Below are 16,751 nucleotides of genomic sequence, written 5' to 3'. Positions count from 1 at the left end.
CATAACTGCTTCCCCCTCTCTCCCTCTTCAGATGAGATGAGATTTTGGAACCCTTTTACTTTTCCTACCACTTTCCTCCAACTACTGGAATTTACTGACACAGGTAAATGCTCTCAGTTCCAGCCTTTTGTTCAGGTTTCCCTTGTAATGCTTCCTACACATGTCCAGTTGCTCTGTAATCCTCATCCGAGATTTAGCTGTATATACCACAAAGTTGATTTCTCATCACTGTTTCCTCTTCTCTTCATAGGTCATGAGCCTGATTCAGTTGGTATTCCTTCTTGAGTACTTCCTTAGATGGTGTCTGTTGTTGGCATTGTCTCTGAATCTTTTCATTCCCTGCATGTCTTTCATACACTCCGAGAGATGGTGATATTGATGGGGCTTAGGACATGCTACCCCAAAATAAGGCAGCTTGCCATTTGAGAAAACAGCAGAAGCAGGAAGGGCCACTCTCACCATCCCCCTTGCTCTTCTCCCCTGAAGCAAGTCATAATATCCTCATTCAAGGGGTGCCCTCCCCATACTGGGAGGAAGGAATATCCTTACCTCTGAAGACACAGGGACACAAAGAAGAATCTGAACAAACAGGCCTTGCTAAGTTCTTCCCAGTTTATTATCATCAGATCATATCTCATTTGTCCAATCATCCTTCCCCATAACTATACACCTCGTCATCAAACCTAACCATAAAAATACATGTTTACCTATTTCTTAGGGTATCCATTTCCTTATGAAGGCTCTTATGTCATATAAAACTTACATTCAGTAAATGTGTATGCTTTTCTCCTGTTAGCCTGTCTTTTGTTATAGGGGCCTTAGTCATGAACCTAGCAATGGGTGAGAAAAGACGTCTTTCCTCCTCTACAATATCTTCTCTGCACATGGGATCTCTGGGTTGTAGTTTTGTTCTCTCAGTAGATATTATTACACTGTCTTCTAGCTTCCATTGCTGCCAATGAGAAATTCATTACTAGTCTTATTTTTTTCTTCTGCAATTAACAAAAAAGGTAACTTGTCTTTTCTCTCTAGAATGTTGTAAAATATTTTTATCCCTTGTGCTTGAGTTTGTGTGTGCACATTTGTGTTTTCTTCTTAATTTTACCTGGAATTTTGTTTTCTGTTTTGGGTTATATCTTCTACCTGGTCTTCAAAACCATTAAACTTTCTTCTTTAACCAATCTATTGTTTTTTTTAGTTTGTAAATTGTGGCCTTTTTTTCTCTAGTATTTGGTTGTCATTGTTGGTTTGTTGTTGGTTTTTTTATGGTTATTGTTCTTGGATTTCTGTAATGGTTTTTATTATAATTTTCTATTTTGATTATTTTTGTTCAAGTTATCTTCTTTTGTATCCATTGCTCATAGTCATTTTATATTTAAGAGCTTTGTAATCTATTTGTTCTGCCTGCTATCTTACTTCCTGCATGCTGAGTGCCATTGGCCATGTTGTTTTCCTGGGGAGCCTTAAGAAAGAGTGAGAAGTCCTATTAGACTCTAAGAACAAGCATTTCTAACCTCTGGTCTCCTTAGCTGGCACTCTCACGATATCAGAGTGGAGAAATGCATCTGTTTAGGTTCCTCCAGCTTCTGAGGGGCCAAAGAAACCAGCTGCTCCTGCAAGACAACATTCTTTCAAGTAGGGTCCATCGCAGAGGCAGGACAGCCTCCCGGAACCACCAAGTCCTATGCCTTTACCCCATTCCAAGCTCTCATCTGGTCCAAAGGGAAAAGTGTCTGCATCAGCTTGGTTCTTTAGGATCCTAACAGAGTTGCAGATGTTACTTGCACCCTTGATCACTGCTCAGCTCAGAGGAGGTAAGGAATCAGCTAGGAAGGAGATAAGTGGATGAGACACCATTCAAGCCACCATCATGCCAGAATCCTGAATATATATTTACAGGAAAACTCAGACTGTTCCTCTAATGCCCTTTGTTTCTTTACAAAAGAGGGTTACCCTTGCTAAGGGGCAGGTCTAGCATGTGGAATATTTGTATGAAGATGGACTAGTGCTCAGGATGCAGCCCCCCTGGGAGGTGCAACACGGAGGAATCAGGGCACATGGGATCTACTTTCCTTCTCTCTCTTCCGTCTCCCCAGTAGAATCTCTCAAACTACACTTGAACTGGCCTTGGATCAGTAACCACATGAGATGAGAAGCACAAGCCGAGTTCGTAGGAGCTGGGGCTGCTGAGCACTTCTGATGATAAGAATGAAGAGAAGGCAAGTCCCAACCAGGGAGTTTCTGGGAGTGGACCACGCTGGCAGGGAAGACCAGAGGTCAGCCCCACTTAGCCCCAGCCTGTCTCTGTCAATCTGCCTTCCTCCATCCCTTCCTCCTTTGCAAATTTATTTTCTATTTTGATTTCAGTTATGTACAAACATAGATGTAATGCTGTCTTTCAAATTTAAAAATAGATAACCTTCCTCCCCACTGCCGTGTTACAAATACAGAATGCATGGCAGTCTTTTCATTTTAGAATTCTGAAATTCACAACCCCACCACTGACTGACCAACTCTTAAAAGCTTTGGGTTAGGACTGTCTCAAAGATGGTTGTTTTCAGACTTAGAGCGGAACAAATGTATTCGTATTTCCAGACATCACCTCTTTTCAGTGTTCACCCTCATGGCCAGCGTTCCTTGCTGGAGTTGATAAGCATGCCTGTTTGGTCAAGAATACTACAGACAATGTGTACAGCACAGACAGCTGCAGCAGAGCGAAGAAGTTCTTTTGTTTTATTAGTTCTCCCAAAACTGTGGGATGATCTTATGCAGCCATTTCATAAGAAATTTGTCTCAGACCTGATGGGATAAATTCTCTTCAGAGATGAATCAAAGAAAACAGCATCCAAGAATGCAAAACAGGTATGGTCACCCTAACCCCATCACACCTACCGAGAGCTCCACAGCTGCTAAAAAGAACAGCCACTTCCATCACCAATGAACCATATGAAGAGATTTAAAAAGATAGAGAGAAAGAGATCTTTGGAAGATCCAGTCAAATTACACATTACTGTGAAAATAAAATCATCCCAGGTTTGCAATATCTAAATATAACATGTAATTAACAGTAGGTACCAGTCAATAAAGCCATAAAAAATAACTAAAATCAAGATTGATAATGAGACATAAAATGGGTCAATAGAAATAAAGACATCCTATTTCTTGATTTGAATTCTCCATGTATTAATAGCTGCATTAACAGGGTCTCTGCTTATGCTTTCCTACAGCTAAAGCTGCATTCTCCTGTGTCATCCAAGGAGTAAGTGGATATAGGACTGACAAGCTGTTTTCAAACTCCATGGTCAAGCTAAATTAGCATGATGCTTTGGAACTGTTTCAAAGATATTTGGCTACTATTAATATTTTTAATCTTTCATTTTTATTACATGTGTGATGTCAGGAGCTGTGGCAGGAAGCACATTTTGTCAATTAAATAATTAATCCCACAGCATAACAGTCAGTAAGGAAAAATTGACATTTGTCAGGTTAAAAGAAAATGAAACCCTGGAAGGATTTTTCATTACGCTTGTTCAAGAAAACCATAATCTGATAGCAGACTTTCCTTATTCGTGTCTCTCCTACACCTACCACTCGTGCTACAAACACTCCAGTATCAGACCACAGGGAAGTATTTGCAAGGCCTCCTTCGTCCTCCTCCTCACCCGCCCAATTACAAAATCATATCAATTTTATTTCCTAAACACGTCTTTAGTTTGCTCACTTCTCACTATCCATGCCATCACCATTTTAATCCAAAATGACTGAAATCAGCTCCAATGAACCAAAGGGCAATTATTATACTGAATTGCCTGTTTTACACTTTGGCAGCTACACAGAGATTAGAAGAAACCTAAGTGCCAGGGGCAGACGGGCCTGGGTTCAAATTCCAGCTCAGCTCCTGTGAGCCATGGGACCTCTGGCCGCTCGGAGGCTCAAGTGCTCAACCTGTGAAAAGAGGGCACTATTGGGACCTCTCGCCCCCCCAGGGACTGAGCACACACCTGCTTAGCACATCCACGGACGCGTGGTAAGACAGCAGTACACATTAGCTATAACTAGCGGTCCGTTCCATTTCCGTTTTTAATAAATTCTGATTTATGAACGTGTCAAGTGAATTGCAGCACCATCCCACACGGCACGTTCGCTTTTTCTTTCACTTCTGTTCTGCAACTTCTTCCCACCACCCCATTCCCTCCACCGGCTGCCTTGCTCACTTGCTCTTTCCTACGCCCCTTCTTGCTCTCCAGTCCTGGGCTTGCAAGGAGCTGCGGAATAGCACTCTTTGGTCCCCTAAGAACTTCTGTCCCAGGGTTTCCACAAATGGTATCGCCGGGTCGTCAACGACAGTCTGCACTGGATTAATGCTGCCCTGGGCGGTGAAAATTTCAGTGCGTTATGTTTAACCTGTGTAAGCATCTCTGCACTGCCAAAACCAAACGCTTGTTTGGGGTGGAGATGAGCCTCCTCCACACATCCCGCCACATGTGCTGCTCTTTCCTTCTAATAGTATTCTACACTGTAGGGTTTCAGGGGTGTGTGTGTGTGTGTGTGTGTGTGTGTGTGTTTCCCCCAATAAGGCAATAAACAAGTTATTTTTGGTACAAAAACCAGGACTTCACATTCAGTTCAGATCACATGCATTTCTACACTACCTACTATTTTTTAAATTGGTGAAAAATGTACACTGAAAATCTATTTCAGCTGTGTAGACAATATGACAATATGAAAGAAACAAATTGGGTTTAGAATGATAATACAATAAATTAAAGCACCCCCCCCCGATTTACCAAGAGTATCAAGTAAGTGTTCTATATCTCCCCTAAAAAATGGATTTAAAATGTTTAGCTATTTTTTTCCTTTTCATAAAATTCGATACCAGTAATTAGTAAGGCATGCTTTAGGGGAGAAAAAAAATCTCTCCTTAGCAAATCAAATGAGTTTTCTTTGATGTAAACTGGTGTGGGTGAGTGAGCACTATTTCAGCCTAGTTAGAATGGTTCTTTGTACAATGCAGGGAAGAAAAGAACCATGGAAAATTTTCAAACTTTTGAATGATTTGTTGCATTATTACTTTTTCTTAAATGTGTTCCTGCCCAATATCAAAGTGTTAGTCACACTCTCTGTAAGGTGATTGGAAAAAAATGAATATATACTTTATTATTAAAGTTTAATTTATTTTTCCTCATTTCCAGATTAAATTAGCTAAGGGATGCTAAATTCCATGTAAATTGTATTGCACACTACAAATGTAAGAGGATTATATTTTTATTAGTAGTAATCTTACCCATATCTCGAGACTACATTAGAGGAAACAAAATATATGCCTAACATAAAATAAGCTACTATCATAAGTGTGGAAATCAGTAGGTTTCAGGGTGTGAAGTAAAGTTACAGAAATTATTATTCCACTGGTAGGATATGCAGGCAAAAAAAAACATAGTGTAAAAATGTTTAACAAATATATGCGAATGTCCAAACCATAATGAATTATATTATGGGAAACTGGGATGTTTTAAGGTGTAACCTAAATATACCTATTTGGGAGAAGGAAAATGGAATCTTTCCATGGCAAGCTCTTGCATAAAGCAGACGGAGGCAAACAGCAGGGCTGGGTGGATCATGAGATGATCTAGGATAATAATTTTTTCTTAGGAGGGAAAGATGCATTTCCTCACCACACTGTTTTCCTTGCATGGGTTCTAACTGCAAAAATGTGAGCACCTTCATTCAGTGAAAAAGGGAGCCCAAGAGCTTGCCGTTCAAGTTTATGCACAAACACTTTGGCCATGTGCCGAATCATAACCTCACATATAAAATGTGGAGCTTTGGAATCATTCTCTGTACGTGTCAGCACCTGTGTCTGCAGGTCAGTGTGCCCGTGGATGGCTTTCTACCTCTAATCTGGAATATTCTGTGACCATCTAATATCTCAAAATCAGAATCAGTGGATAGAACATCAGAATCAGAAAATAATCACATTGCCTTAGGGGGAAAAATGTGACACCTACAAGTAAGCAACATTTGGGCACGCCTTGTTTCACTGGGGCGATTACCTACCTTGTCTAGTGTACTCGTCTGCTTCTCTGTGAACCAAATCCTTTACTCTGTTTCCATAAAGCAGCCTCGAGGAATCATGATCAAAAGCTTTCAAAGTTTCACTGGAACTGTAAGACTTCTGCGTGGGTACCCTGCACTCCTCATTGTCTGCTGAGGAATTTGTATACCGCCGCTCTTTTTCTCGTCTGCTCTTGGTCAGGGAGCAATAAGGCCTCCGTTCTTTCACATCCATACTTCATTCCTTCTGTGTGCACATCAGTCCTGCTTATTATAAATTACGCTCGGGGTTCAATTCTCATTGGCCTCTCTGTGAAGATAAAAGGTTTGCATGATGTCAGCATAACATTCATCTGAGAACTGACTACTCTCTGTCCTTCTCAATCTGGAGAATGGTGGACAGCAATAGTATTGTCTATCTAGGAAACTTGTTTTCAACAAAAAATTAATACTGATGAAATCAGTGTTAAGAGATTCTGTGTCACTAAGAGGTTAGGCACACTTTCTGCTAATGAGAGCTATGGGTGTTTGTTTAACCTACTATATCTGATTTTTCCCAGTAATACAAAAAAAAAAAAAAGAAAAAAAGAAATTAAGCTCAGGCTCAAGAATTCACTACAGAAATCAGCTAAAAATTGGCTTCGATAGTTTGTTAACCTTTCCACAATGGAACACTTTTCTCTCATGGCATTTTCTCCATTCACAAGTAAATTCCCTTTCTGTTTGTTCCAAAAACTTACATTATTTTTTTCTTTTTCTATTTTTTCTTTTTTAAAGAGCAGGACCAAACTGGGAGTTTCTTGCAACTGAAACTTTGTCAAATGCACTGAACATTTTATTATTTTATACAAAGACTTGTCCTTCTGAGGGTACAATTCTCATGTTTTAAGAATCTAAATGTCTTGAATTGTGGAAAAAGCTTGTCCTCCTCCCAAATCCCTCTGCTTAAAAATGCATTTTCTCCTCTCTAGCAAATGAATTTCATCAGTGCTATCTTGGTATTTAGGCACTTCAAGTGGCTAATTCGATGGGGTAGTTTCCTGCAACTGCCAGTAGCAAGAATAAGTTAGAAGAAACTGGGCAAATTGTGTTTCTTTGCTTAGCAACTCTCTTTTTCCCGAACTTGCTGCACCGATAGTAGAAGGGATGGGTAGAAAGACTCTGCTGCCCAAGATTTGGGGCCCAGAAGAGGGAGCTGTCCAGGGCTGATCCGCATTTCAATTGTCTTCCTTTGTCTCTTTATTCCATCTCCTGTTGTCCCTCCTTTTTATCTGAAGGTCCCTGAAGGCATTGTCTTTAGCACTCAGTGTTTTCCTCTCACCCTACAGCCTTTCCTAAATTCACTTTTTATTTGAGTGATTCCATAATCAACTTGAAATCAACCGTCCCTGGTGGCTCCAGGTCTTCTCTTTGGCATCACACACTTAGGGCTGTGACTTCCATTTAGATACTATTTTCTTCCACCGGAACGAGGTCCTCTCGGGAAGAGCCCCTCTCTTCATCATTGGCTACCAGCACAAACATCACACAGCTCTTTAACGTGCTCCCAACTTGGAGTCTTGTAGCTGATCTCTCCCGTGTTGATGCAGCTTACAGTGAAGTTCTCAACAAATCTTGATTCTTTCTGCGCAACATTGCAAGTATACCTCTCACTTTCCATCTCTTGCTTTCTATCCAGCTCCAAGAAGAGTGGCTGACTCCTGGGCTGGAATGATCACAGAGTTCTAGAGCCTGCACTTGGACACATTTGGATGGCTCCTTCCTGCAGTGCCTTCAACACAACTACACCCTCCCCTACCCATAATGCCAAAAAAAGGTTTCCTTCACATGGGCCTCCACATTTCTCTGCTATTCAATTGAGCCTGGCCATTCAAAATAGTTGCTAATATTTTAGTTTGGCATTGAACTGTATCTTGATTTCTCTACCATTTTCTTCTATTCCATGAATCTGATTTAAAAAAAAAAAAAGAAACTACTATTTTTCAGTGACCCCTTCTGATTCATTATTATTCTCCTTACAAACTCTTCCAATAGCTCTTACTAGAAATCAAATTTCTCATAATATACCTTTCCTTTCAATTTAAGATAATAAATAATTTCAAGGTATAGTGACAGAGATTATTTTTATGCAATCGGATTAAAACAACATACCAATTTACTCTTTTTAGTCGAACAAAGGGAAGTCATTTTAGATAAATATTTACTGAATGGCTACTCTGTAGTATTAGGCTATCTTCTAGGTGCTCAGAACAAGGAGTGAATAAAGCAGTTTTCCTGCCCTCATGGTGCATATGTGTAGTCAGAGAAACAGGTACGTTCCTTCTCATAGAGTGAATAAATATGTCTGAGTTCAAGGGAAATTTTCTTTCCAAAATAACCTTGATCTCTTTAGAGGAAAGGCCATATAGAACCTCAAAATTAAATGAGCATCAGAAAGTTTTTAATTGACCAGAAAAATATAATCAAGCATTTTTAGTAATAGCAATCTAAGATTCAATATCACTATAAAAGTTTCATTTCTTGTCCTTAATTGCCATCTAGATTAAAATAAGTGTTGCTCTATATATACATATGTATGCATTTTTGTATTTGAAAAATGGGCTGATTGAAGCAGGGTTAAAATGCTTTTTGTTGTTGTTGTTTTTCTCTGCTGCTGTTTTGCTTCAATTATTTAGACCAGGTATTTACTGGCAAACTCTGGTCCACCAGCCAAATCTGATCTATCACTTGTTTTTGTAAATGAAGTTTTACTGGAATACAGCACATGCATTTGCTTATGTAGTGTCCTTGGCCACGTTCATGCTACAAAGACATAGTTGAGTGGCTGCAACAGAAGCTGTAGTGCGTTGAATTGTGCCTCCCAAAAAGATATGTTGAAATCTTAACTCCGAGTACCTATGAATGTGATCTTATTTGGAAATAGGGTCTTTGCAGGTGTAATCAAGTTAAGATGAGGACACACTGAATTAGGATGGGTCCTAAACCCCATGTGTCTTTGTAAGAGACAGGAGAGGGAGATTTGGATACAGATACATACAGACACACAGGAAAGAAGACCATGTGAAGACAGAGGCAGCCACTGGGGTGATGTAGCTATGAGCCAAGGCACACTAAGGGTAGCTGGCAACCACTAGAAGTTAGGAGAAACCACTAGAATTTAGGAGAAACCACTAGAAGTTAGGAGAGAGGATGGAACAGATTCTTCCCTAGAACCTCCAGCCATGCTCTGCTGACACCTTGATTTCACACTTCTTGTCTGCAGAACTTAAAGAATAACTCTCTGTTGTTTCAAGCCACTGGGTTTGTGGTAACTTGTTACTGCAGCCACAGGAAACTAATACAGAGACCTCACGGTCTGCAAAGTCTAAACTATTTGCTATCTGGCCCTTTATTGAAAAAGTTTGTGAACCTCTGAGTTAAACCATATATCTTTCCATTCTCTTTGACCCTCTTTGTCCCTTTGGATCTTTGAATGTAAAAAGTATTCTCTTTACTGTATAGTTTTCATGATACAATTTTATAATCTTGCAAATTAGATCATGAAGTTCTTTAATTGGTAATATGAACATATGTCATCACAATTAAAGATGCAACTTTGTGGTAATGTTATCAAAGTTTATAAATCAATACCAATTAAATGTTAATAAACTAGTAATAAAAAGATAATTTTAGGTATTCTTGAGCTTTACAGAACATGTCTAGCACCAGATATCTGAGTATTCTTTATTTGTGGAACAATTCGACAGTGCTATGATAAATCAAGATGTAGTATTCAAATATACTATCAAAGACAAAGGCAATTTGATCTTAGAGACTCCAAACAACAAAAAGTCCTTTGTATTTGTCTTTTCATTTTTGTACACAGTTGAAACTCTTCAAGGGTTTAATCTATACTGTAATGTTTGCAACTACTGATATGCTTCATTGATGAAAGTCAATGAGTTCAATATGACTTCAGAAGGCAGTTTTCTGTGTTATCTCCTCCACTCAAGGCTTAAGATGAGAAGTTAAGAAAGGCAGCCTCTTAAGTAGTGCTAAATTGTTGACGCACAGCCCTAAACAAGGAAGAGTGTCACTGTGTGCATATTCAGCAAAAAGCAGTTAATGAACAGGACATTAGCCGCATCAGTGGGCAAGCCTTTGAAAAATAAGAACAGCTATTAGAAAGAAAGTTGACCCAAAACTCTCGATTGAACTGGCTACATCAAGTACACAACAATATCAAACTAATTTGGTTAATTTTCATTAGCTCCTTGAAAAACGACTCAGTTTTTTTTTTTTTTTTTGTGAGACAGAGTCTCACTCTGTTGCCCAGGCTAGAGTGAGTGCCGTGGCGTCAGCCTAGCTCACAACAACCTCAAACTCCTGAGCTCAAGTGATCCTCCTGTCTCAGCCTCCCGAGTAGCTGGGACTACAGGCATGCACCACCATGCCCGGCTAATTTTTTCTATATATATTTTTAGCTGTCCATATAATTTCTTTCTATTTTTAGTAGAGATGGGGTCTCGCTCTTGCTCAGGCTGGTCTCGAACTCCTGAGCTCAAACGATCCGCCCACCTCGGCCTCCCAGAGTGCTAGGATTACAGGCGTGAGCCACCGCGCCCGGCCACGACTCAGTTACTAACCATAGCACTCCTCTGGAAATCACAGCTGGTCTTCAAGAAAATTGGATTACTTGGTTATTTGTTTTTTCTCAATACTTTGCAAAGTATTTGCGTGAATGAATGAATGGACAGGCAGGTCCTGACTCACAGACACTAGACTTAGGGTGATCTTGTCCTCTATTTCACGTATATTATTTAAATATACTTTGAAACTTGGCCAGATAACAACATTATTACATTGACTTATAATATATCCCTGTTCCTGAAGACACATTTTTTAATTGAACCTTTAGAAAGTAACTTGATTTTAATTGGAGTTTGTATATCTTTAAAACTCTTAATACCAATGATTACAATTCATCAGGCCCATAACAAACATCCCTAAAATCAATTGTAGTTATAAAATTCCATGAGTTTATGTATCTAAGTAGTGACTGAAATAAAAACAAATATCCAAATCCAAAAGATTAAATAACCTGTTGGTCAAACTCACTCCTGTTTCCATTGTTATCTGTTTTCTATAAGAATTACAAATTCTTGAACGTTACCTTGAACATCTACATAGATTGTCCTCCTATATTATTATAGTTTGGAAAAGCTCACCCAAAAAAATAAGTAGACTTCAGAGAAATACTAGTTTACCCTAGTACATTTTAGATTACAGATCTAAATTAAGTTCTTTGTAGGCAGCACCAAGAAATTTTTGCCTTTTGCTATTCACAATTCATATTTTCCCTAATAAGTTACTATTTATGCTTTATTGCTAATTATAGTAATCAAACGATAAATACAACTTTGCATACCATAAGAATTTTCAAAGCATTTCTTTTGTTCAATAGTTAGAATAACATCATTGAACACAAGAGGAAATCAATTGCTTTTGTTCATTTTAAAGGAAATTTTGTTTCCTGAGGCAAATTGATAAATAAAAAAAAATTGAAATAATTAAGTACAAAAACCAAAATCATATTATGGTGATTTTTTGGGGTAGTGGTAAATTCAATCATAACTAGAATTTGAGCTTACAGTTTCAAATAGTAGAATGCAAGAGAATCTACCTATCGTGTCTGTGGAACAAAGTTAAAATACAAATAAAACTGTGAAAGGAAATATAGGGAAAGGGGAATATGCTATGACTAACAAAAGTGATGCTTGTTGAGAAGGTACAGATACAGAGAAAACTAAATCTAATGAATAATTAGCGGCTGAGAAGGTTAAAACTATGCAGGTTGCTTTCTTTAAACACGACAGTAAATAAATAGAACACATGATAGCAATGGTAAATAAGAAGTCAGCTTCTACTTCCAGCCAAGATTGGAGTAATAGGAACTGGATTTATCCTCCTGTCTAAAATAATAACAACAACAAAATAGGCAAAATATCTGAAACAACAGTTTTCATGCCATTGACATCAAGCAATGAAGGACAGTGCACCCTGAGAGATGGGAGACAGACAAGAGGAGCCCTTGCTCGCTCCGCTGAATCCAGGAAGAGCCAGCCTACTTCCTAAATTAAAGAGGCAGAGCTGAGTTTGTTAGAACAGGTGGTAAGAATTTGCAGGACAAAGTGTTGGAGAAAAGAACCCTGGAGGTCTGCAGAGCTCCTGAGTGTTCAGTAGGCTACTGATAAGCACTAGTGTGTGAGGAGACCACTGAGGCCAGAGAAGTATCTGAAAGGATTATAGTAGGGTTTCTCCACCTCAGCACTACTGACATTTTTGAAGGAAAAATTCCTTTTTTGTGAGGGACTATCCTATAGTAGGGTGTTTGGCAGTATTCCTAGCCTCTACCCACCAGATGCCAGTAACAGCCCCAGTTGTGACAACCAAAAATATTTCTAGACATTACTAAATGTCTTTGGGGCAAAACTGTCTCCTTCTTAAGGGACACTGAATTACAGGTAAGGTATACGGGGCTCACACAAGGCCAAGAAGTGTGTCCGTTCCAACCAGCCAGACTGAAAAAACCTCAAAATTCATCAGGTAACGTATTCAGTTGTGGGAAAAAATTAGCACTAAACATTGAACTGGTTCCACCTAACAAATCCTAAAAGCAAGACCAGAAAGGATCAAACTGTTTCCAAGTAGCATAACCGCCCAATATAAAAGCTCAAGGACATTACAGGAATACAAAAATATCCAGCATTCAACAAGGTAAAATTCATCACATCTGTCATCGAATCAAAAATTACCAGGCATGCAAAGAAGGAAGAAAATATTAATAATAATGAGAAAAATCAGTCAATTAAAATTGAACCAGAACTGACATGGGTGTTAGAATTAATAGACAAGGACATGAAAATAGTAATTATAACTGTATTCCATATGTTAAAAAAATAGAGACACGAAATATATATTTAAAAAGACTCAAATCAAACTTCAAGAGAAAAACTACATTGTCTGGATGGGTTTAATGGCAGATTAAACATTGCAAAAGAAGAGAGTAGTGAACTTAGAGAACGGTAATAGGAACTGCACAAAATAAAGCACAGAGAAAGAGAATGGATGGATAAGTAAATAAATAATCATCGGTGAGATGTAGACTACTTTAAGAGGCCAATACAGACGTAGTCAGGATCCCTGAAGAAGAAGACAGAAGTGAACAGAAAAAAATTGAAGAAATAATAACTGAGGATTTTTTCAAAATTGATGAATATTATAAACTTATAGACGCCAAAAGTTCAACAAACCCCAAGCACAAGAAATATGAAGAAAACTACACCAAACCATCTGATTATAATTAAAATTGTTCAAAACAAGTGATAAAGAGAAAAATCTTAAAAGCAGACGCAGGGAAAAAAAGCCTACTATATACAGAGTTTTTCACTGGAAATAATATAAACAAAAAGATCGCAGAGAAATGTCTTCAAAGAACTGAAGGAAAAAACACTGTTACTCTAGAATTCTGTACCCATGAAAATATCTCTGAAAATTAAAGTGAAATAAATACCTTTACAGACATACAAAAGCTTATCACCAGTGGACTCTCATTACAAAAAAAATGTAAAGGATGCCCTCCGGGCAAGAGGGAAGTGACATCGATAGCGATATGAACAGCACAAAGGAATGAACAGCACTAGAAAATGGTAAGTACCTAGCTAAATATATATTTTTCTCATTATTTAAATCCCCTTAAAGATACATGACTAAACAAAAATCATAGCAATGTATTTTAGGGTTTTTAATATATATGTAAGCAAAATATATTGCAATAATGGCATAAAGGAAGGGAGAGGAGATACAAAAGTACACTAATGTAAGGTTTTTATACTGTATGTGAAGTGACATAATATAACCTCAAGTTAGACTGTGTTATATTAAAGCTGTTTTCTTTAAACTCTAAAGCCATCACTAATATAGCAAAACAAATAGTTATAACTAATAGCCAACAAAAGAGATAACGGGATTTTAGGCAATGGATGCATAAAAAATAATCAAATAATCAAAAGAAGGTTAAAAAAGAGGAACAAAGAAAATATGGGGCAAATCAAAAACAAATATCAAGATGATAGACTTAAACCTAACTAGGTCAATAATCACATTCAATGTAAATGGTCTAAACATGCCACGAAATGCAGATTTTCATATTGAATTAAAAAATAAAAGCAAATGCTGCTTCCAAGAAACATACTTAAATATAAAAACACAAACAGGCCAAAAGTAAATGAATACAAAAAGAGAGACCTAACCATATCGATAATCATATTAAATATACATGATCTACACACACCAATTAAAAGGCAGAGATTGTCAGATTGGATGAAAAAGCAAGATAAGACCAGATGTAGGAACACTTTGCATGATTCATAAGAATGCAGTGAATCTACATGTATTGACATGGAATTGTGCACAAGGCACAGTGATCATTAATTTCTTTACTTATTCATTTATCATACACGTGTATAGTGCTGCCAACTGTCAGGCATGATGAGAAGCACTGGGAATGGAGAAATAAACAACACATAGTCCCTGCCCTCTTTCAATCCGAAAGAGAAGACAGAAGTTAAAGAATTAGTCACACAAATAAATATGCAATTAAAATTGTCCAAATACTGCAAAAAATTATAAGTTGCTAAGAGAGGGACTAGAAGTGGGGTCCAAGTGAGACTAAGAGCCAAAAGAAGACTCTCTGAGAAAAAAGAAATGACACTTAATCTGAGACCCATAGGAAAAATAGGACTTAGCCTGCTCACAAGTATGTGTGTCACGGGGAAGGCGTTGTGAGTAGAACAGGCCAGGCTGAGAGGATAACACAGTCAAACAAATGCTCTGAGGCTGGGAGAAGTGTGGGCAGACAAATGCCAACAGGGTGGGCATCGCGAGTGAGGACAGAGGCATGAGATGAGTCCAGAGGGAACTTAAAGGCAAGATGCAGGACTTCACAGGACAGGTTAAACAGTTTCATCCATGTGTCCACCAGCACTAGGTGAGTGCTGGGGAGTTTTAAACAGGCAGGTGACATGACCCATCAGATTTTCAGCTGAGAAAGATCTCTCTGGCTAAAGTGAGGAGAATAGGAGAAAGGGGTTCTGGAAAACTTGTTGGCAGATTTTTGCAGAAGTCCAGGCAAGAGAATGACAGCTTGGACTCGGGAGTCTGAAACAGCAGTGGAGATTTAGAAAAGCGGACGACGTGAGACAGTTAGAGGTGGCATCAGCATGACTGTGATGGGCTGAAATGAGAGTGAGAAAAAGAAAACAGCCGAGGATGATACCACGTTTCTGGCTTGAGCAACTGGATGAAGAGCGACTTCTCCCGAGATGCGGGAACAGGAGGCCATCGCATAAGCACTGTTGAATACACACTCCCAATTCTTGCTTTTCTTTCATTTAAAATATGTATTAAGCAGGTAAATTTGCTCCTTGTGGAAACTAGAAAATGCAGATAAGCCAAAAAAATAATTGCCTCTTAACCTTTTGGAGTTCACCCTTTTAGGCTTTTTCTATACATGTGTGTATGTGTAAATGTATGAATATGTGTGTGCACATGTGCATAGATGTATTTAATATGGGCAAGATTGTAACCCATTTTTACTTAACCTATAAACATTTTCATGTGACTAACGATAGATTTATTCAATTATTTAAAAAATAATAAATAGGAAGCTTATTGTTTTAAAATTCAAAATTATTCATCATGCTTTATCACAGATAACAAATATGTAAACTTAGATAATGAAATACGTAGGAACAGTGTACTAAAATAGCTACTGAATAAATGTGAATACTGGAAGATTTCTAATTGGGAAATATATAGAACAGTGCCTTAGGCTGTAAGAAAAGTGGCTTAAATCTCATCAAATCATTAAAAATTCTTTCAAAAATATTTATATGTAGCAGGAAACAGAAACTGGAAATGATCAAAAAAGAAAAAAATAAAGATAATGAGGCTAATTTATTCAGTAATGTGGGAGTATACCCTATGATTTAAAAACAAAACAATTCACTTGCATGGTTTGAAATTATAAGTGATTCTGCTTTTCCTGATGAAAATTGTGAAAGGAATATTTAATAGATGCTGGTAATATATATTAATACAGTTGTGTCACCTATGGTTGGAAAGGCATGAATGACGACAGGGACAAGGTCATAATCTTTATACTTAGAATAGATGGGGAAAGGCTCTCAAGAATCCAATACAGCAGAGCCAGATGCAGCTTTCCTAGCTTGCAGACCTCTAGGGTAAAGTGTAAATAATGTCTCTCAATTGTCTGCCTGCCTGGATCAACCAATATCCATCCTATCTATTTACGCATTTCTATGATGGTTTAAATGAGCACCCTGGATATAGAGGCCACCACTTTATTCACCTGTGCTTCAGCATGAGCCAGGCCTTTGAAAATTTTGCCAATAGTAATATCTGGTTGGGAGGGAAAAGTAAGAAACACAATTATATGTTGTGCAGACGGTACCGTGGTATCTCAATATCCTCAAATATGCACTAGGTAAAAGACAACTGAACAGACAACTTTAAAATCATGCCAGATGCCTTGTTCTAATTGAAATAGGTCATCCCATCTCCAACTGGACATGCCTGCCTCAATGGACATGCCAGCCACAATCAAACAGGCAGCAATAATAATAACCTGCACTTAT

General features: G+C 38.1%; 1 protein-coding gene across 8 annotated transcripts in view; it reads right to left on the bottom strand.

Moving 5' to 3' along the window:
- The window catches only part of TENM3 (teneurin transmembrane protein 3), a 427,807-nt gene extending 421,518 nt beyond the window's left edge, over window positions 1-6,289 (bottom strand). For all 8 annotated transcript variants that reach the window (XM_069493436.1, XM_069493435.1, XM_069493438.1 and 5 more), the window contains exon 1: window positions 6,058-6,289. In XM_069493436.1, the coding sequence (XP_069349537.1) occupies window positions 6,058-6,289 (232 nt within the window). The remainder of the gene's footprint in view (window positions 1-6,057) is intronic.
- Window positions 6,290-16,751: the final 10,462 nt, after the last annotated feature.

This window comes from Eulemur rufifrons, chromosome 18 (genome assembly GCF_041146395.1).
Source record: "Eulemur rufifrons isolate Redbay chromosome 18, OSU_ERuf_1, whole genome shotgun sequence".
Classification (NCBI taxonomy): Eukaryota; Metazoa; Chordata; class Mammalia; order Primates; family Lemuridae; genus Eulemur; species Eulemur rufifrons.
The sequence above is the reverse complement of the archived record's forward strand: the minus strand, read 5'-3'. Positions and strand labels throughout refer to the sequence as shown.